The 22,875-nt window shown below is 38.4% G+C and overlaps 1 protein-coding gene across 2 annotated transcripts in view; it reads right to left on the reverse strand.

Annotated features, from left to right (window-relative positions):
• The window catches only part of TAF2 (TATA-box binding protein associated factor 2), a 117,673-nt gene that overhangs the window by 48,791 nt on the left and 46,007 nt on the right, over positions 1-22,875 (reverse strand). For both annotated transcript variants that reach the window (XM_075063202.1, XM_075063203.1), the window contains exons 11-18: positions 19,379-19,514; positions 16,941-17,095; positions 13,958-14,072; positions 13,704-13,813; positions 9,953-10,018; positions 7,681-7,933; positions 1,975-2,115; positions 537-647 (exon numbers count right to left, since the gene is read on the reverse strand). In XM_075063202.1, the coding sequence (XP_074919303.1) occupies positions 537-647; positions 1,975-2,115; positions 7,681-7,933; positions 9,953-10,018; positions 13,704-13,813; positions 13,958-14,072; positions 16,941-17,095; positions 19,379-19,514 (1,087 nt within the window). The remainder of the gene's footprint in view (positions 1-536; positions 648-1,974; positions 2,116-7,680; positions 7,934-9,952; positions 10,019-13,703; positions 13,814-13,957; positions 14,073-16,940; positions 17,096-19,378; positions 19,515-22,875) is intronic.

The following is a 22,875-nucleotide window of genomic DNA, read 5'->3' on the forward strand; positions in this document are numbered from 1 at the left end:
TGTTGATTTTTGTTCATTTATCAACAGGCCCAGAGCTTGACAAGTGGCTTGCAACATCTTGATGCTGCACTGGACCTGGACCCTAGAGTGGCCCTTGATGAGCTAGTCGTTGAAGTACGAGTAAATCTGGCTGCCCCAACATCTGGGTTATGCCGCCAACACCAACATGCGTTTTGTAAACACCTTTGGTGCCGTTGCTAGGTCAAAAGGGAACACTGCAAATTGGTAGTGGACTGTCCCAACTACAAAACATAGGAACTGTCTGTGTCCATGAAATATCGATATGTGAAAGTAAGTGACCTTCAGGTCGACGGCGGCGTACCAGTCTCCCAGATCCAGGGAAGAAATGATGGAGGCCAAGTTATCTACTACCGGTTTTGCTGAATCCGTGTGTATATTTACACATTATATGTTCATATACATATAAGTTAGTAGCACAGGGCATTGTACAGAAAAGACTATTGCTCTCTATACTGCCTATAACGAGAGAGAGTCATTAAAATAGATCATCAAACATTTGCAGGAAGGTTCCTTACCTTATTTTTCCTGTTGTCATTGTACTTGATTAGGTCTAAAATAAATGTTAAAACCTCTTTAGGACAGAGGTTATGAACATCCCTCAGCAAGGCCATGGCAACAGGCATAGTCTGTGTGAAGATTAAAATAAAATTCTTATTATATTAGCAGGAAAAAGAAAAACATTAAAAATTAAATCAAACAATGAGTAATGAACAGTTTTACTCTTTGAAAAGTCAATTTTTAGATGGCTTTTGAAAGTCAGACTTCATACTTTATATACAAAGGGTTGCACAATTTTTAGCTGAAAATATTGTGAAGTTATTTTCTAAAAACAGTTAGCTCTGATGGAGACAGACTTGAAATGGCTCTGAGTATGCAGGAGAGGAAGTTGATGCCAGGCAAATAAGGCTAAACATGGCAAATGAAACATCATGAGAAGCAGAATCTAAAAATTTAGGAAGCTGAGGGTTAACATGCTGTGGGAAGAGAAACAACACTGAAGGTAGCAGGAGAGAATAAACAAAGATCAAAAGCATTTGCAAGAATATGAAAGAAGGCTGGGATATGAGAGAGAGAAAGATGGTGAAAAAGGGTGAGTAGTTTTGGAAGCGAGGAGCAGGAGAAGGATGGCGAAGAAGCGGGATTAAAACTAAAGTTAGGACAGAACTCAATAACCAAATTGTTTTTAAAAAAACAGAGCTTGACAGGAAATCATTGTCAATCATTTCAATTGTTGTTATTTTTTATCACAATAGCACAGAGGGGCCTCAAAAGGTTGGGGCACCTTTATGCTGGGCACTATAAAAGACTTGACTTGAGAAGTTTAGAATCTAAATTTAGATGCAACAAGTGGGTTTGACAAACCATAGGATGAACCGGGAGAACAAAGGGCAACAGTGATAACATTATTCCATTCTACAGGTTAACTAGTGCACAACTTTATGATTTCAGATTCAGTAATAATGACATTTGAATAATATTTGTGTCATAAGAGATTCTTGGACATTATTGAATTAAAGAACAGCTGAAAAATAATATGAATATTTAACTTTAGGTAAGAGGAACAAAAATTGCTTAACAATGGTAACTAAAATAATAAGTTATGTGTAAGATTATGTTTGCACATACTCACAAAGCATATTCTTCTATTATGCCTGTATACTTGGCTCGAATAGTGAAGTATATTTTAAATTTAAATGATTCCAGCTCTCTATTAGCTATTCAGAAAGAACTGTTATAAAACTTTCAATTTACTGTCTGCTGACAAGAATGGAACAAATAGACACAGCATAACAAAGTTAGATACAATCATCAGACTGAGATTATGGAGAGAACCAGTGATTTTGGCTTGTGGCTCAGACAGTGTTCTTACTATTTATGCTGTGGAATTTGTCATTTGCAGAAAAAAACTTCTTCTGACATATTTTTTAAAAGTACAATGAGAAAACATTTTACCTTTTGCAGAAAGTAGCTTTGAAAGTTCATGAAGTTGTTGGTCTTTACAATGTTTGGACAACTTTTACAACAAAACATTCGAGTAAAGAGTGACTTCATGGCTGGTGGTCCGGTCCATGTGCTTACCATGGAATTTGCAATCTATATAATTAGGGGGAAGGGAAGGCACATTATGATCTCCTTTGCGAGTTTATCATAGGCTGAACAAAAGCACACATTTGTTTCCAAGAATTAAAAAAAATACAATAATTGGACAGAATGAACTACTTTTTTCAACAGAAACATATTTTTATCAATATATCATCATCTCCAACACACCTTCTATGCACTAGAACTAAAGCGTGTGGAATTCATTTTACTTATAGGAAGTCTGCAACTAATTACCATTGCACGATCAATTTCTGTTTTTAATTATTTCCTCCTTTTATATTTTAGACAAATATTTTCTGTTCATTAAGTCAAGTTTTCTGTCTCTACAGAAGCCAATTATGGAAGAGGCATTTGCAATAACAACTTCCCAAATTTACCCTGCCAATAACCTCAACCTAGATTTCAACCACATGTCAACCACCCCAAGAGTAAAAGACCACCCCAAGAGTAAAAGACAATTCAGGCTCCTGTCTAGCTGTAGTCATGGACCATGAGCAGACTGCAGTCAGGCAAATCTTCTTGAGATCTGTTTCATCCTGTTCTGAGAGCTTTAGTGTATAGAACAGTAAATGTCTGCAGAAATTAATATGTATATTATATTTATTGATAGAATTTTTAATGTTACCAGCAGAACTCCATGCATTCTATGATTCGGCAGCAACAGAGGAGCAGTTTGCCTTTGGTAAAGGACACTCCACAGAAGAGTAAGGAAAAAATATTTCTTATATACTGCAAGACTGAATGGGATGTGTGATGATGGTGTTATTACTACGTTCTGACACAGCCACATTAATGTTTTCCCTCTAATTTGTTTAGAAGGGCAACAGTTTCTCACAGGAAACAATTTTCAGTCAGAAAAGCAAGCATTGAGCAAACAGGGAACTGTTCAGTTTCTTGGGGAAAGGCAAAGAGAGAAAGAGTCAAAGAGAGAAAATGCCTCTCTAGAGGTTAACAGCTCCCTTCCCAATGACAGAAGTTCCCGTGCTTCTAACCCAAGAAGTCAAAATTGATCCAAATCCTCTCCCAGTGAGAAACCTCCCATCTTCATGCCCATGGCTGCCAAATCCTTCTGTTTCCCTGAGACAAAGGTTATTATGAAAATGAGAGCTATATCCTCAATTCTGAAATTTCTGTAGCAGTGTAAAACAAAGACATTCGGAAGATGTATTACCAAAGATTAAAACATCAACACAGTATAAACTGTTATTTAAATAAAGACTGCATACCATAATTTTTAAAAAAGCGTTTGTATTAAGTTTCCATTTATTTTAAGCAATTTGCTGCAAGATATATTGCAGGGGTGGCCAAACAGCAGCTTGCGAGCCACATGCAGCTCTTTTACAGTTAAAGTGCGGCTCGTGAAACACCCCCACTTCTTCCCCTACCAGGCTAGGGAGAGGGGGGGAACTTAGAGCTTCTACTCCGCAGTAGGATGGTGGGGATAGGGGTTTCTGCCAGAGATGACTGGTGCCTGCTAAGAGTTGGGGGACACAATTTAAAGGTTCACCCCTCCCTCAATAACTTGAGTTTGCCCCCCCTCCCCTGGCATGTCCACCCTCTTACCCTCAGTGGCCACTTCCTGCAGCTCTCAGGTGTTAACTCTGTGTGGAGAGGCAGCGGCAAACAGCTGGGAGCTTCAAGGAGGAGACGCTGCTTTAGCTCCGCAAGGAGAGGCAGAAGCAAAAGCAGTAACTCTCCCTGCAGCTCCCAGCTGTTTGCCGCTGTCTCTCCCCATGTCCGAAGCTCTCAGCTTGCCGGCTCCAGCAGCTGCCATGCAGGGAGAGGGCCTGGCAGCACCACGTGACTGAGCAGGGCCAGAAAATCCTAGCAAAAATCTGAAGGGACACATGTCCCCTCTCCACACATCTTCTCTGGCTTCTGCCCCAGTGGGGAGGGGTTCTTGGGGTTTCAGCCCCAAGGGATGCACCTGCCAAGGCTCATGACTTCAGCAGGAGCGGGGCTGAAGTCCCAAGCCCCACCAGGTGCCTCTGGCTCTTGAACTTCTGAACATTATTGTATAAGGCTGGGAGGGTCAGTAAATTCGGCCACCCCTGATATATAGGGCCAACATCATTTATATTAAATTGTGCCAACGGCAATATCTTTTTATATTTTTTAACTTAGTCACATTAATTTCTTACCTTCTCAATCGCTAACTTAGCCACTTTTTCTGTTTCTCTATTCTATTTACATGCTATAGTTTGTATGTGGCCTTTAGTGGAGATCTTCCACGCATGCATGAATTAAATGAATGACCCAGTTTTCCAAACCACAAGGTAAGAAGCTTCTCTCAGTTATTTCTACTTTTAGGTAATATATAAAAGCTCTAGGACAGCTTCAAAGTTCCCATTTAACTTACATTGTTCACATCATATTTATCCAACAATATATTTTTAAGAGTTCTAACATATCCTAATACAGTATGTCATAATAAAAAAGTTGACTGTTCATTCCTCCTGAAATATGATCACATAGCAATGGAGGATCTTTAATGCTAAACTGTGATGCTACAGCGCAACCGCATCACTGTCCATTTAGCAGAAGGGAATGGACCCAAAGCTTAAGTCTCCCACTCAAAAAATAATTAATTTTACTCAAGAACTCTGCTTTCTCTTTTCTCTTCATGGTCATTTCCCCAGGAATCACCTACTCAGGAAGCTGTACAGTTGTTATTGCATTTTCTTGAATTTGATATAAGTTTGCTGAAAAATCATTACCTGGCTGATGATAGTATCAGCCTCTAGGCCAGCTGTGGTACATTTTAACGTCAACTAAGATTGTATTTAAATAACCAGCACGGCTAGAAAGTGCAAAAGATTAATTCATACTACTGTTAAAATCTCAGACCATTACAGCTCAACGTGTCATCTGGTTGCTTCTGCTACTAATAGTTTTGAATGCAATATCTTAAAGCAGATGTTTAATTCAACTTAGTTACTAATTAATGTTTTATCCTAGAATATCACATACTATTCTGTGCATCAAAATGAAAACCTATAGTTCTGCAACCCAACATTTCACAACAGTAATCATATCTCTAGTTAGGAGCCAACCATATTTCAAATAACCAGGGGAAATTTTGATTTTGCTCAATAAAGTTAACAAAAATTGAACACTTAGTCTTTATTAAAATTAAAGTGAGTTGACAGTGAGAAGTGTTGTTGTAGCTGTGTTGGTACCAGGATATTACCGAGACAAAGTGGGTGAGGTGAGATCTTTTATTGGACCAACTTCTGCTGGTGACAGAGACAAGCTTCTGAGCTTACAAAGAGCTCTGAGTACCATTCCCAGAGCTGAAAAGCTCTGTGTAAGCTCAAAAGCTTGTTTCTTTCACCAACAGAAATTGGTGCAATAAAAGATATTACCTCACCCACTTTGTCTCTCTGATAGTGAGAACACTGTTTTCCCACTATCCATCTTGAGGTAAAATTGGAACTAAAAATGCATCAAATTATACTTTCTCCCCACAGTATTTCCCTGTGAAAGGAAAAAAAAATCCTGTCCACATTGAACTGCATCAAATTGTTTCACCAGAAACTATTCATTCCAAAATTGCCACTGTAGGGTTTTAAAAACCCCTTATGGATTTGCTCAGAACCTGGGGTTCATTTTGAATTCCTCACACTTCCAGACTGCAACCAAATCCTATTTTATTTTCCTCACAACACTTAACAAGAACTGACCTCTGTGTTCCTGCTGTCAATCCCTAAGCATATTCTCCCTTAACTACAGCAATCACCTCCTCTCTCTTAATTTTAGGCTGGCAAAGTTTGGCCCTTTACTAGACAGTAATCTTTTTCGGACTAACAGGAAACAAGGCTACTTTTGTCTTTGTATAGCACCTAGCACAATGGAATACCCTGGGCACTACCGCAACATTGATTATCTTCACCATCACCAATCGCTCAATGAAAAATGTTCAAGCCAAAATCTTTCTCAACCATTGCTTCAGCCATATCGTCCCTCTCCTGATATTCCATTTGACTGACTTCTCATTATGCTGCACAGGAAGTTCAAATTCCTTTGCCTAGTTTTTAAGTCCCTACACATCTCTGATGTGGTCTCCTTTTGCCTTTTCCACTACCAAGGATGCCAACCTGAAAGTGCCTTTCATCTCACACATCTGTACCTTCTTCCATTTTGTCTCTTTATACTTGGAATATCCTTTCAAATCTACATGTCAAGCCTTCACCCTGGCCTAACTCAAAAAACACTTCTGCCACATCCCCTAAAAATATGAGGATATGCATATTTATATACATGTGAGTGTATATACACAAACAAATCAATATGTGTGCAGTAACTGTATAACCAAATAGTCATAATCATATTCTTCCATGCTCCAGTCTGGTTTATGTTATAGCCTCACTTGTCTGTCAAATCATTTAGATTATAATCTCTTTGGGGGCTGGGATCTGTGTTTCTATGAAACACTTACCACTTGGAAGGACATCACCTTGTTCATATTGCTACATTCAGCAGAATTTACCTGTTTACCAGGAGCAAACAGTACAGTGATAAAAGTGTTCAGTATAATAAGCAGTTTTTAGAGTGAAAAATGAAATGAATGGAGATGCTATCAAAGCTGTTCTTTTTAATATTCACTTTAAGCAAGACACTGAGTTTTTCATAATGAATTCACACAGAGCACTCAAATAAATATTCACGTCCATGCTGAGTCAAACTAGCAGTAACAATGGCAGCACATAATGGAGAAAGTGTACTTTTATCTTTTGTGTTAGTATGTAAAATATGTTGCCACAAGACTTGATTTTGAAAATAATGTTACTCTATTTTCAAACAGATATATATTGTATACATCCTCATAATGATAGAAAGGAAATTCAGAGAGATTAACCTATTGTACATCAGAAAACATTCAGCTACTCCTTGATTATGCTTCCTTAAGATTTTTTTTTTTAATTTTCACTCTTTTGACATTTCCACCTGAAAGTTTCCAGTGATATCCAATTTGCTTTTTATTTGAACTCCTATAGGACTTACTAATTTTGTAACCAAACTGTTTCCCCGGGACCCCCTTTTAAGTCAACAGTTTGATTCTTAATTTTCAAATGCAGACTAACATTACATTTATTTTTGTACCACTCAACCTAAAGAGATATACTGCAACAATCTAAATGCACATAGTAGTCTCTCTCATGCTATAAAGGTGAAATTCACCACTTCACCAGATTTATCAGAAGAAGGGCCAAGGACTTTCCCACCAAAATAAAATACATTTTGGCTCCCTGAAAATTTTTTAAACAAAAGTTCTTTTATTTCTTCAACTTAATGAAATCTGGAAAAATCCCTTGTGGTTTAAATGTCTGACATCTCAATTTTGACAATTATTATGAAAGCTTTCTGCAGTCTCCATTTACAGACTAAAATAATAAAGCTTTCCTTTCAAATCAGTCATGTTAAAAATACTTGGCAAACACTTTAAACAGGCCAGATATCAAGCCAATTTAAGAACTGTGATGATTTTTGACTCATTTTCAAATGTTTACAATGTCTAGCAGATTTCTCTCATTATTCTGTGCTATGTGATCTCACCTTTGCAAGACAGAAACAGGCCAGCATTCTCACTCGGTAGAAACATTGCTCTTGCTCCAGTATATCAGTCAGGGCAAGTCGCGATGCTGGAGTGGGGAACTTTTCCAATGCCAAAATGGATTCTTCCTGTGCAACTACATCTCTCTCATACCGAAGCTGATATTGCCACATGAAGTCAGCTTGTTCAAATTCTACCTTCCTCAACACAGACATATCTGGATCTATTCTAATCCAGAGTAAAGGAGAATCAGCACTAAAAAAAGACACACAAAACATACACAGCTTAAAACACTGTAAGCCTACAACAGTAAATAAAAAAGATGTCTCAGCTAATCGTAAATTTACCAAAAAAAAAGCTAAACCACTGTTAAACATGCTAAACTGGCATACAACAGGCAAGAGCAAAATAAGTAATAGTCTTGATGTGTTTAATTCTCTTTCCTCAGGGACTGTATCTGGTATGGTTGAACAATGCTTAGACTACCCAAAAGATGGCCAATTTGAGACAATTGCGGTGATGGTTTTTAACATGTGGTGAGCTATCATGGTGGAAACTGACAGGGCTCACCAGCTCATTTCACATATACTTATTAGAAGATCCAAGTTACAAGTACAGGCAAAAAAAAGGCCTCTGTTCCAAGAAGCTTATCATGTAAAAGTCAATAACACAGCAAGATGATGACACTCAATGACAAACAACGGACAGGGAGAGGGCACAGGAAGAGGAGGAGAAGAGTTATCAATAATGAACATAAGCAAATCTCATGCTCTTAATGTATGCATCTTGATATGAAAGAATAACTAAAAGAAGGAATTTTTAAGAGGGATTTAAGAGAAAGAAAGAGCTTGCATGATATACAGAGACAAGAAAGATGTTCTAGGCATATGGGGGAGATATGCAGAAAAAACGCAGTCACTTGTGAGAAAAGGAGACCACGAGTACAAAAGAGAGAAGAACTGGCAAAACTTCTTGGGGGAGGGAAAGCAGTGGCACTGAGAGGTAAAGTAGCTTGCGCAAGCACACACAGCGGTACGGGCTCCGAAGTCCCTGTGCAGTGCCCTAGCCACTTGACCATAAATGACCAGAACCACTTACAGTTAATTGTGGTCATTTCTTCTTTTGTACATGATACTTGTACTATTTGTCAAATTATCTCTGTGTGTTTAATATGTAGAAATTATTCATTAAAAAATTCACCTTTGAAAATGTCTCGTACAAATTTACATTAATAGATCACATGTTCATAAACGAGGCTTAATATATCAGATTATTTTACCCCTAATTCTCTTGAAGAGAAACAGGCAAGCTGCCCTCCTTCATGGAGGTGATGACAATGCCTACCAATAATGGACCACTGGTCTTCATCAGCACAGGAGTACATGAAAGCTGTCAACACCTTCAGAAGTTCAGAGAGCAATACCAGTTCAAACTCACAGAGTAAACAGTGGGCATTTGTTCACAGCAAGAACTGACCCTGCTTCCATGGAGCATGATAGTTCCAAATGAATTAACACAAGAATTTATAAATAAACTTTTAGCATATAGGTCTCAGTACAAAACATTTGTATACAATTAATTTGCAAACAAGATGGATTAACTATAAATGAATCCCAGATAGGGTGACCTATGTCCCAATTTTATTGGGATAATCTCGATTTTTGGGTCTCTCTCTTATATAGGCTCTTATTACCCTCCACCACCGTCCCGATTTTTCACACGTGCTGTCTGGTCACCCTAATCCCAGATTTCAGGAACTCATCTAAAATGGATCCATTCATCCAGGTACTTACATGGCATTCACTGAACTCCATCAAATATTTCCCTAAGCTTAATTATGGGCAACAAATTCTGTTGCAAAACTAAAATTGCAATGAACACTTCTTTATTAATTACTTGTTTAAATTTTATTTTTAAACTAACCTTAGATATACTAGAAATGCACAAGAATGAACATCTTCATTTATTCCAATACATTATCACGCCCAGTTTGAGCTTTCTCCAAAAACGGCTCATATTACTCTACGCATTTATAGTACAATAATCAGAATTTCCTAAACTATCCCCAGCTAGGAAAATAAAACCTCAGACACTGAAAAACAATGGCAAATAATAAAATGGCGGATTACAGGAATAAACAGCAATTATGAATTGAAAGATAAATATTATCACCTAAAACCTTAAAACATGCTTAAGGAAAATATTAGTACTAATAAGGGAATTATATATAAGAATGGAGGAGACAATGTCTTTGTCTTCAACAAACCAACTTACTCCATTGCAGAAAGATCCATGTCCACCTCTTCTCCATTCATTAATGGAATCTTTTTTTTCTTATTTCTGTGTTTTAAAAAAGTAATATAATTTAAGCTATACCTTCAAAATTAAGAATACAACCTTCAGATAACTATACTGACTCTTTCTCTCTCTCTCTCTCTCTATAACAACATATAACATGTTTAAATCAGGATTAAGTGCAATATGTGATCACACTGAATACTGAGATAAAGTACACATACTTATTAAAAACATCATGATGTTATAGCAGGGGTTTTCAAACTCCATTGCACCACAACTCCCTTCTGACAACACAATTAATCCATGACCCCAGGGGACAGGGAGGAGCAGAGTCCAAGCCCTGCTGCCCTGGTGGGAGGAGAAGGGGGCACAGCCCAAGCACCATCACGTCGGGTGGGGGAAGATGAGACCGGAGCCCGAGCCCCACTGCCCTGGGTGGGGGGTGGAGCCCAGGGTTCAGCCCTGGGTCCTAGCAAGTCTAATGCTGGTCCTGGCAATCCCATTAAAATGGGGCTGCGACCCACTTTGGGTCCCGACTCACAGTTTGAGAACCACTGTGTTATGGGTTTATATTTTAGTCTTGCTTAAGTCCTCTCTGCCTGTGGTCCTGATAACACCCCATCAGTGATGCCACTTAGCTTTATTAAAATTCCTCATTGTGTATTTTGATTTTTTATGTTTTGCAGAAGGTGGGGGGTAACATCATGGTGTTCATAGTCATGTTGGTAGTTTTTGTAAAACTCCAAAATAAATGATTTTTGGCAAGGGTCTGTTTTTATGTACTTAATTCCCCTTTGCTCCCACTCTGACTCATTTAAGATCCTGCAAACCCTTACTCACATAACTTGAAGCACATGAGGAGACCCATTGTCTTAAATAAGACTACAGTACTTACATGCTTAAAATTAAATACACACATACATCTTTGCAAAGTTGAGGCTGAAGTGATTTTAAAAAAATCTTTTTAGGAGACTGAGACAATCTGAATAGGGAGGTATTTAGTTTGTTTTACTCATAAGTTTAATCAGTACAGTCTTGGTATTTTTAGGGAAGGGGAAAATATTATATTTTTTAATCCAGTTGCCTGATTTGAGTTATTTCTTGTTGTTTCTGGTCTTCTTTCTTGGCGAGATTTCCCATTCAAAGGCATTTCTCCTTAGGAAATTCATAAAAGAATTAAAATTTTCTAAAAACTATTCCATATTACACAAACAAGTTTCTGTTTAGATTTTTACAAGGCCCAGGAACTTTATGAACAACTGGAAATTTGTTGTTAAGTCTTGGTATTTGATTACCTGTGAATGTAGTGCTAATAACTGATTCTGCTTTTTCCTCTGAATTTTCTCTCATACGTTGTAGATATGTCTGATAATTATATTATAACATATTATTATTGCCTTCATTTTCAATAAGCATGATAATATGGAACATGTGCACGAAGCCAATTTGGCTGACAGAAATGAGCATCTAGAGATGAAAATTACCACAGCTGAGGTAGAAGAAGAATTCAAAGCACTTAAGTCGGGGGACTGAGTAATTTCCATACCAGAATACTTAAAGAACTGGCACATGAGATTGCTAGTCCAGCAGCAAGGACTTTAATACATCTACCTATGCCTGGAGAAAGATAATGTCGTACTTATATTTAAAAAAAGGGCGAAAAGGTGACCCAGGCAATTACAGACCAGTTAGTCTGACCTCACTACCATGCAATTATTCTTTCCTTCACAATTAGAACAAATTGTGAAGGAAAGAATAATTAAATTCATGGTGGTAAAGGGATGTAATGTAACATGGATTTACCATGCCAGGCTAACCTACATTCAGAAAATAACTGTTCAGATAAGGGAAGTCCAGTAAATCTAACATACTTGGACTTCAGTAAAGCATTTGACACGATGCAACATGGGAAATTGTTAGTAAAATCAGAGATGATGAGGATCAGGTACTAGAACTATCAGGTGAATAAGGAACTGACTAAAGGAACAAAGGCAAATGGTTGTACTGAAAGGTGAATTATTGGATTTGAGGGAGGTTACTAGTGGAGTTACTCAAACATAGGTCTTAGGACCAATCTTATTCAATATTTTTACTCATGGCGTTGGCACAAAAAGTAGAAGTGTGCTAATAAAATTTTGCTGATGGTACAAAGTTGGGAGGCAATTGCAATAAAAAGGAGGATCAGAATATTACACAAGAAGAGCCAGATAACCCTGAATACTGGAGTGACAGAAATGAGATGAAATTCAATAGCACAAAAGTTCAAGATCATGCACTAAAGGTCTAATAATAAGAATTTCTGCTACAGGCTGGGACTCGTAAATTGGAAGCGACAGAGGAGAAGAGAGATCTGGACATGTGGGTTCATCGCAGGATGACTATGAGCCACCAAAGTGACATGGCTGTGAAAAAGGGAAATATGATTCTAAGCTACATCAGGCAAGGCACTTCCTGTAGAGATAGAGAAGTATTAATGCATTGTACACAGCACTGAGACCTCTTGGCATACTGTGTACAACTCTAGTCATACATGTTCAAAAGTAATGAATTTAAATGGGAACAGGCGTAGAGAAGAGCAACTAAGCTGATCAGGGGAATGAAATGCCTATCTTGTGAGAGGAGATTGGAAAAGTTTGGCTTGCTTAGTCTAACAAAAAGAAGGCTGAGAAAAGATATGATTGCTCTCCATATAGGGGGAGTAAATGCCAGGGAGGATATTTACCAAAGAGCTATTTAAGATAAAGGACAATGTTGGCACACGAACAAATGGGTATAAACTGGCCATGAATAAATTCAGACTTGAAATTAGGTTTCTAGCCATCAGAGGTGAGATTCTGGAACAGCCTCCTAATAGGAGTTGTAGAGGCAAACAACTTAATTAGTTTTAAGAGGGAGCTGAACAAATTTGTCAATGTGATTGTATGATGGGGTTATTTGTGCTGGTAGGGGGCAGGGATTAGCAGCCATAGGGCTCTTCTGGTTTTTGTCTTATTTTCCTAAAATGTCATGCTTCATGGTTTCAGAAAGCCACCTACAGGGGTCAGAAAGGGATGTCCCCCAACTGGAATATATTCTGGGTTGTTCTTTTTTATCTTCTCCCTTTGAAGAATCAATGATGGCCATGGCTAGAGATAGGACATTGGACGGAGTAGGCCAGGGCTCTGAGGTGGCACTGAGCAGTCTCTCAGTTGCTTGACTGGCTGGTTCTTGCTCACATGCTCAGGGTTTAACTGATCACCATATGTTGGGTTGGGAAAGAACTTTCCCTCAGGATAGACTGGCAGTGACCTTTGGGATTTTTCATTTTCTGCATGTGGATGCAGATCACTTGCCAGGATTATCTTGGTATATCTCACAATCATTTCCCTGCACTAAGAAGACCTCAGGCATTAGTGCACCTTGGTCCTTCTTGCCCTCTGCCTGTGGTACATAACAGTATAGTCTCCTGTGGGCTGTAATATTTTGGTCTAATTTCAGTTATTCAGTTAAATTAGTGCTGGTTGCTGTAGGTGGCCTGTAATATACAGAAAGTCAGACTAGATGATCTGGTGGTCCCTTCTGGCTTATGACTCTATTATCACAAAATTGGTAAATTATACAGTAAGATTATGAACATTTACAAAAAGAAGTATTAAAAGATTTAGATTTGACATTTCCCGTTAATTGCACTGGACATTATTATACATACATTCTACAAACATCTGCATTCTGTAGTTCTAATTCTTACCTTCTGCTTTTGGAATGGCAAGGTATATCGTGTTTAAGACTGTTTTCTTCTATCTGCAATGTATGGTTGAAAGAGCCATCAAGTTCTTGCACTGTCACTTTAAGAGGACCCTGAAGAAAATTAGGATACTTTCATTATTAGTGTAATAAAAACGAATTGGTGTAATATAAATATAAGCTTAATGTTTATAAATGTGTGTACAGACAAATGCACATCAACAGTGTTGTAAACCAACTTTGGAAAATGGACCTTACCACATATTTCTGGGTCCCAGGAGAAGTGTAGTCTTGCTTTATTTCCAATTCCAATACATTTCGTTTTCTATTAAACGCAAAACTGCCATAAAATTTTACCACACCACTCTGATCCCTAATAAATTGTATAGGAATTTTGAGGGACAAGAGATCATGTTTATAAATAAAAATAACATTTATAAGGTTTACATTCTCACATTTTGCACTAGATTTGTATTTGACTGTCACAGCACAAAAAGGTTCAAAGAAAAATGAATAGGGAAAAATATTTTGGGTTCCCTTCAGTCCCATCAATGGGAGACAAAAGCTGTGTGCAAAGGGAGCATCTCAGGAATATTTTTTAAAATAGTCTTATTGAAGATTTTTATATGCTGGTAGAGAAAACAAGATTACAGAAAGTTCAACAAAAAGAACTGTAGACAGAATGCCTAGTACTGTGAAGTGTAGTAAATTTTTTCCACTGAAAATAAAAACAAGTCATAATGAAAAGCTGTATTATTTCACACTATGTTCCACAGGTGTCCTTGCGCACATCTCTAGCAGAGAGGTCCCTAAACTGTGGGACATCCTCCCCCCAGGGGGGCATGGAGGAATGCATGGAGGGCACAGTGGGGCCCAGGCCAGCCCCCACAGGGGATGGAGAGGGAGCACCACCCAGTCCCTCCCCATCCCCAGCTCTGCTCTGGTCCTGCCCCCAGCCGCATCCCCGGCTCCCATCCCCTCGCCTGGCCCTGTCCCCAAGCCTTGGCACGGCTCTGTTCCTTGGCCCACACCAGCCCCTTGCCTTAGCCACTGGTCATGGCTCCATTCCTGGCCTGGGGCCGAGGCTGGGGGCAAGGCTGGGAGTGGAGCTGCACCTGGCCACAGGCCTGCTGCCCGCTCCCATCGCAGCTCAGCTGCAGCTCTGCTCTCTCACCTGCCCCCAGCCTTGGCCCCTGGCCGCGGTCCTGCTCCCGGCCCCACACCCACCCCCAGCTGAGGCCCAAGCCTCAGCCTCCTGACTGTGTACCACTCCCCCCACCCCGAGCTGTGGCCCCACTCCCAGCCCCAGGAGAATGGGGGGGACACGGAGAGGGGCAAAGGGGGTGTGACCCTCAAAAGTTTGGAGACCGCTGTTCTAGCAGTACTGGGTCTCTCTTCCGGGAGGCCAGACTCTTAATTTGAGCACCACCAGTAAGTATGTTAGGTTTTTTGTATGTTTTGGCTAAGTGAAACTCAGAGAAATATGACCAGAGATTATAGTTTACTGTTTTCTAAGCCAAATTTCACATTAAACATCTATTTTCTAGAACTTTTCCAATCTGGGTCATTATGGTAGTGTTCTTGGGTTTGTCATCTTCAGTAAAACACAATATGAATTGTGACCACCAGTTTTTATTTCAGGCAGCTACTGGTTTAACCATTTCTGTGAATAGTTTTAGCTTAAATGACAATTATTGCCTTATTTTAGTTACAAGTGAAATGGAACAGAGCTCTCACTGAAGTGCAGTATTTTCATCTAACAATAATGTGGCTAAAGCACAGAGGACAAGGATTACCAAATCAAATAATCCTGAAGAGTTATGGATCAATTAAGTTCTCTTTTAGTCAAGTTCTCTCAGGAATGTCTCTTTCAAAGTTACCCTGTTATTAGTTTGTTACCAGCTTTACCCACTTTATAAAAAAGATCACGTTCATGGAATTCTCCACTGATTACTAGTATTTTTGCATAGCTAGGTGTGGAAAGAAGAATTAATAAATTAGATGATTAATTACCATGTCCCATGTAAAAGAAATTGATGAGTGTTTATCCATTGTGAAATATTTCACTCCAGAAATGTGGTACATTCTAAATTTCTTTGGTGCACATTGATTTTTATGTATTGTTCTAGTATTGTGGAATAGTATCAGAGGGGTAGCCGCGTTAGTCTGGATCTGAAAAAACAGCAAAGAGTCCTGTGGTACCCTATAGACTAACAGACGAATTGGAGCATGAGCTTTCATGGGTGAATATCCACTTCGATCCGACGAAGTCAGTATTCACCCACAAAAGCTCATGCTCCAATTCGTCTGTTAGTCTATAAGGTACCACAGGATTCTTTGCTGCTACTGTGGAATAGTAATCTTGTTTTCAGGCCTTTTTACATACTAAGAGTTATATAAAATATTACTTACGGGAAAAGTCAGAACAAATGAATAATCCCCTACATACATGAATAAAATTGAGTTTTGTTTTCTGTACTGAAACAGTAGAACCATATGGCATATGTGATCCCCTTACACTTAACAATCTGTCCCAACTTGCATTTAGATTAGACACTCTGGTTACCATCCCCAAACCTGAAGAATAGCTCTATAAAGCTTACAACTTTGTCCCTTCCACCAACAGAAGTTGGGCCAATAAAGATATTACCTCAACTACCTTGTCTCTCTGATTTTGCTGCAGCCATAAAATGTTCATTTAAAATACCAATGAAAATAGATAAAACAATTTATTTTTAAATTTTTGCTAGTATTAGGGCTCACATTGATCTAAAAAATGTACAGTTACTATCAGTCTGCTACCCCAGGTAATTTATGCCACAGTGATTTACTGGAAATCACATCTGAAAATGCACCAGACTATAGCATTTTCCATGTCAGACTTTAGCATATTTCTAATGGCAGTGTCTCCTGGATCTCTGTAGTATAGTTTGACCTTTAATTCCAAGAGAGTGCTTGAGCTTCTTTATAGTAATTTCACTACTGGTAAAACTAACAAATACTGCAACTCCTTCCAGTCTTGAAAAGCAAAGAGCACCCAGAAAAAGGCAGCGTACTGTAAGTCACTATGAAAGGAATCTGAATAGGTAGTTTGTTCCTATTTTTAATATGAATCCCTTTGTTTCTAACTCTGTTAAAAATTAGGCATTTCATATCTTCCTGCACATTCCTTTAATAGTGCCAATGAAAAGCTACATTTCTTCTCCACTTTAACAATTCAGAACTAGAATGAAAAGGATACACCCACTGCTTTATTAAAGGCTGGATGTCTTTGCCAGAGACATTAGAGATGGATTTCAAAAATCCAGACGTGGAAACCAGCATCTGACTCCACATGTGAGACTGGAACTTCTGAGACGAGGCAGTGCTGGCCAGACTCAATAGTTTGTTGAAAACCTAAAATGATAGAAAAATTCATTTTACATATTTTGAATACTGAATTATCTGAATTTTTTATCTTGATTGTCTTCAGGCAATGCCAATGCCAATCAGCTCATTCTGAAACATTTATCTTAAAATAAAAGAAAGAAAGAAAAGATTCCTTTCAAAACAAAGGCATTTCAGAAACTCATTAGCGTGTCGCTATCTGAAGTTGGGATTTGCAGATAGAGTGCAGATACAATGGGCTAAACACAATGCTGCTGGGGAGAGGTTAGGCCTAATTCAAAGGCAGCTGCAGTACCAGCATTATCTTAATGACAAATAAAATGTTTAGCCCTGGGACAAAAGGAAGCAACACACTATTTCACCCTTTCCTATCTATGCTCATCACTCATCACCAGGCATATTTTAACAGGCAGTTTTCTAATAAATTTACATGGAGTTGAATGCAGAAATGTATTTCAGTACCTCTTATCTAGCTATAAGCATTTCTAAAGCACAAGACTATAAATACTTTGAGAGCTTACAGCTGATGTTAACTATCATCAACAGTAATCATTTTCTTTTACACAAATACAATATTTTTACCTCCCTTTTACATCTAAGGATGCATTCTCCAATAACTAAATTACCTAGTTATATGTGCATCTTTATAAAAAAAAATTCTTCATGATTATATCTCATGTATAGGGACCTACCAAATTCTCAGTCCATTTTGGTCAATTTCACAGTCATAGGAGTTTAAAAATCATAAATTTCATGATTTCAGCTACTTAAATCTGAAATTTCACGGTGTTGTAATTCTACAGTCCTGACCCAAAAAGGAGTTGTAAGGAGGTCACAAAGATATTGTAGGGGGTGTTGCAGTACTGCTACTCTTACTTCTGCACTGCTGCTGGCAGCAGCACTGTCTTCAGAGCCGGGCAGCTGGAGAGCAGCAGCTGCTGGCCAGGAACCCAGCTCTGAAGACAGAGCCACCACCAGCAGTGGTGCAGAAGTAAAGACGGCGTGGTATGATATTACTACCCTTACTTCTGCGCTGCTGCCTGTAGAGCTTGGCCCTCAGTAAGCAGCCGCCACTCTCCGGCCACCCAGCCCTGAAGGCAACCACATAGAAGTAAGGGTGGCATGGTACGGTATTGCCACCCTTACTTCTACACTGCTGCTGGCGGGGCGCTTCCTCCAGAGCTGGGTGCCGGGCCAACTGCCGCAGCCCTCTAGCTGCCCAGCTCTGAAGGCAGCGCAGAAGTAAGAGTGGCAATACTGTGACCCCTTTAAAATAACTTTGCAATCCCCCTGCAACTCCCTTTTGGATCAGGACCTCCAATTTGAGAAATGCTGGTCTTCCCCATGAAATCTGTATAGCATAGGGTAAAAGCATGCAAAAGACCAGATTTCATGGGCAAGAGACCAGATTTCACAGTCCATGTCACATTTTTCATGGCCGCAAATTTGGTAGGGTCCTATTCATGTACTACATTACTGTGTTACGACTCAAAGTCTATTAAAAACTCTATTATACCTTGCTATAAAAGAAGATTAATTTCTAAGGCTATCTATTGTAAAACAAGTCACTCAATCTATTTCTCAGGACAGTAAACTGGTGTATTTAAAGTTCATATCAGGGTTGAGTTTTCTTTTATACAGACTACAAAGGACAAGTTACCATCTGGATACTGTCTGAAGGAACATAGTATAGGCTGTTGTGATTCCAGTTTAAACAAGAACCATTAGCGTTGTATGTTTTGTCCTATATTTTATCATTATACCAATTAAGAGAATTATATCTTTAGAGAAGAATACTGCTTTCAGAGTTTTGGGTCTCCCTTTATTAAGTATCATATTTTTTCTTACGAAATCATAAAATAGAAAGAGAAACTGAAATCTCACAAGTATTTAACTTTTCAAAGAAGCCGTATTTTAATTATTATTTAGTTATGATAATGCTAGGAGCCCAACATAGGCCAGAACCCTGCTGGTTCTCTTCATCGTGCAAAAACATTTGTTTACTAAGTTTCAAGCAGTAACTCTACTAGAGGCAATGAAATTGAAAAGATGTCACTGAGGAGCTAATTTGAGGTTCAGAACCTTTATTACTAGCCATTTCTGAGAAGGAAATAACCAACCTGTGCATTATAATCCAGTTTACCTATACTATGAGCACAGTTTATCTCAAAGTTATTGATACACAAGCAAACACGAAACCCCAAGATGGTTTTAAAAAAGTAACTTTCGGAACATAATTGTACTTAAAGATAAAAAGTTGAATATACCTCATATAAGAATTTAAATACCTACTTGTAGCATGAACTCCATACTGATTCTGTTTTCTATCAATCTCATAACAAGATGGGCTTTACACTGGAACATAGTGTAATATTCCCAGGATAGCGTGTGAGGGTGTTTTATAGAAAAATGTAGATGTGATGCAGGGCTGAAAAATTAAATCAAAATAATTTAATGTATTTTCTGTTCTGAATACTATGGCAAAAACAGTTACTGGTAAACAAGATGACTGCAGTATACATTCATATTGTTTCTACTTACTTAAGACAACAATGCATCAAGAAACTACAGTTTGAATAGTAATATTACAAACATGAAGTTGTCTAGTAAGAATTTAACCAATACAAATCAGTGCGGAAAGAGTATATGTCATTAGACTACTGAGAATTGCTTATAGCTTTTTTGGAGGAGGGGGTCCCCCTTCATTTAAAGGCAATTTGATTGCAATTACTATATATTTAAACAAACATTTATTTGGAAAGCATACAATTGACTGTTCTACAAATGAGAGCAAGTTGACCTTCTGTGGATATTACTTATTTTATTTCAGTTTCATTTGAAAGCCAATCTCTGGAGCAACGCTGTTAACACATAGCAAAATGGCTAGAAAAAAGGTTTTTGTTTAAAGCATAACATCTAAAGAATATTTCACTAGTCTTGAATTACACAATGCAGCAAATCCTCCCTTATCCTATACATCGTTTCAGATAGATTTTACAGTAAAAAAAAAAAAAATAGCTAAAATGAACCTGAACCAGCTACATACTGTATTAACAATGTAATTTAATTGGTCAACAGACGTTAGTATAAGAGGTTTCTTCCATTTCTAAGTCCACTGTTCTGCATTTATTTTTAGGTTGAAAAGTTGATGTTTGTTCATATGCACAAGATCCAATTTAAAAAATGCTTTCATGGAGGAAGTTTCAATACGCTTCAAGAGAATATAATTTTATTATACTTTAATAAAATGAAAAAAAGATTGACTAAAAGACTTTTGGGGCAGCATCAAACACAACAGAGTCCTGGGTCCATGACTAGAGCGCCTCAGCACTGGGATAGTACAAATAAATTAAAAAATAATAATGTAATCCTTTTAAACTATTTAAAAATAAATAGAAGTTTACTAATCAAAGCATAGCAAAACCTAAACACAACTTCAGTACTTAGGCACACTGGCATCTCCTATACAAGGTACATTGTATGTTCCAAAGTAGTGGCGGTCAGTAATCACCATATTTTCAAATTCACTTGCTTTTAAGTTGCTCTGAGACAGACCTAAAATTTTCAGTGTACTTTTTGATTAGAACATTTTATTAATTAATCACCTGCACTGACATTACCCTTGAAGATGAGGAGGGATTTAAACAAAAATCTCAATTAAATCATACTTATAAATTAAATATTTGGAAAATAAAATATCACATTGCCTCACTATATGATCAGATAAGGAAAATTCATATGATAATACACCTCTACCCCAATTAACATGACCTAATATAATACGAATTCGGATATAACGCAGTAAAGCAGTGCTGTGGGGGGCAGGGCTGCGCACTCTGGCGGATCAAAGCAAATTCGATATAATGCGGTTTCACCTATAACGCGGTAAGATTTTTTGGCTCCCGAGGACAGCGTTATATTGGGGTAGAGGTGTATCTACAAGCAAGAAACAGAGTTAACAGTTCTCATAACTAATTCTGAATTTCACAGTGTCTGTTGGGTTTAAAATCATAATACAAATGATCTGCAGCTTCCCCCTGTGAGAATAGCTTGTATGGCACACAGACATTATATTTTAAATGGACTTCTTCTTGATAAGCTTTAAAATAACTTTTAAAAATAAGTTGCCTGATCTATAGTCCAGTTCAAAAATAGAGAAGTTACTGTAATTGCCTTATTCGTGAGAAAAGTAAGAACATTTGCCTGTTTTCCATTAGCAGAACAGAAACTGGAGATGATAAATTTTATAAGTCTGAATTTATTTTTGTTTGGCTGATGAATTAATGTTCAGTGACTGGTTTTGTTGTGCTAGAGTTTTTCCCTTTAGTTATTTTTATAGGTGTTTTATATTGAATTTTCCATAAACTGGTGACATGTCTTAAGGCATTCAACCCAGATGAGATCAGGCCAACTTCCTCAAAAGTGGTCTTATGTATCTGGATTTTTTTATTATTATTTTTTGGTCATAGACCAACAATCTCTGTGATATGAAAAACACAAAATATTTTTAAATTGCTGCTTTAAAAACTTTCCCAAGGTAATGCTCGCCAGCAATGACTTAATTCAAACTTGCATGGCTTCAAGGTAGGCTCTTGCATCTGTTATTTCCAGACTTGAGAGGCAGAGAAGGAGGAATTGCAAGGCAGAGTGAGCAAAATTGGTAAATCTTAAGAATCAAGGACAAGGTTTAGAAGCTTCGCCTTTTGGGTCAACATCCATCCGAGGAAAAATTCACCTTCCAGAATCTCCTAGGCTGTTCACCTTGGGAAAAGTCAGGCCCCTGCAGCCTCTGACCAGTCTTTCCCTGCACCTGAAGGAGGCTCACTAATAAGTAGTGTTGGGCCAGTAGAACATCATCTGGCCTTCTGTCTGCTGTTTCAGCTCCTACTTCACAAGAGCACAGAATACTGTGAGAACAGAAGAATTCCCAAACTTTCTGTTACCTTAAGTAACTTATTTTCCTGTCCCTATTTTTTGCCTTGAGTTTAACAGGAAGACACCCCAGCCTTTTTATTTGCTTTATTTTTAAGATGGGAAAGAGAAAGCGTGGCTGTGTGCATGCATGTGTGTGAGAGCGTCCTGTGACAGGGTGTATAAACCACATGCCAGTGATAAGGAGTTAAAAAGCTGCTGTGGGCCTGGCTGGACCTTCCCCCATCAGTCATGTCATGGGTGGAATAAAGGTTTAAAAGCAGGAATTCCTAGGTAGTTCTCTGAGAGAGAACAGGCAATAGCTCTACAGCCCTCAAGCAGATCTCCTGGAAAGCTTCAGGGAAACTGCCCTCAAGAAAATCATTCACCAATTTCCTGTGTCTATAAAGAGGTAGAAGGCACCGTTATCAGCAGGGCAGAATAGATTTGGTAAGCCCCTAAGTTAGCTGTGAAATGTTCTGTGCTCCAACCCTCTGCCCTTCTCACAGGTAGTGAATCAGGAACTATACTGAAAGAACTTGAGGAGTGGGGAGCCAGGAATCCCCATCTCCTTCAAATGCACATAGACTGCGTGTTTTAAATTAGTATTGGAGAGACTTCTATTTATGCAGGCAGGGACACTCTAAGGATTTAGCAGCACTCAGACAAAAGTAGGCACCCATCAGAGACTTAAGAAGGTACCAGAAAGAAAAAGTAATCATAGGCCTGGTCTACACTACGTGTTTATACCGATTTTAGCAGCATTAAACCGATTTAACGCTGCACCCGTCCACACTACGAGGCCCTTTAAATTGATACAAAGGGCTCTTTAAATCGGTTTCTGTACTCCTCCTCAACGAGAGGAGTAGCGCTAAAAT

The sequence above is a fragment of the Chelonoidis abingdonii genome, chromosome 2 (genome assembly GCF_003597395.2).
Source record: "Chelonoidis abingdonii isolate Lonesome George chromosome 2, CheloAbing_2.0, whole genome shotgun sequence".
Classification (NCBI taxonomy): Eukaryota; Metazoa; Chordata; order Testudines; family Testudinidae; genus Chelonoidis; species Chelonoidis abingdonii.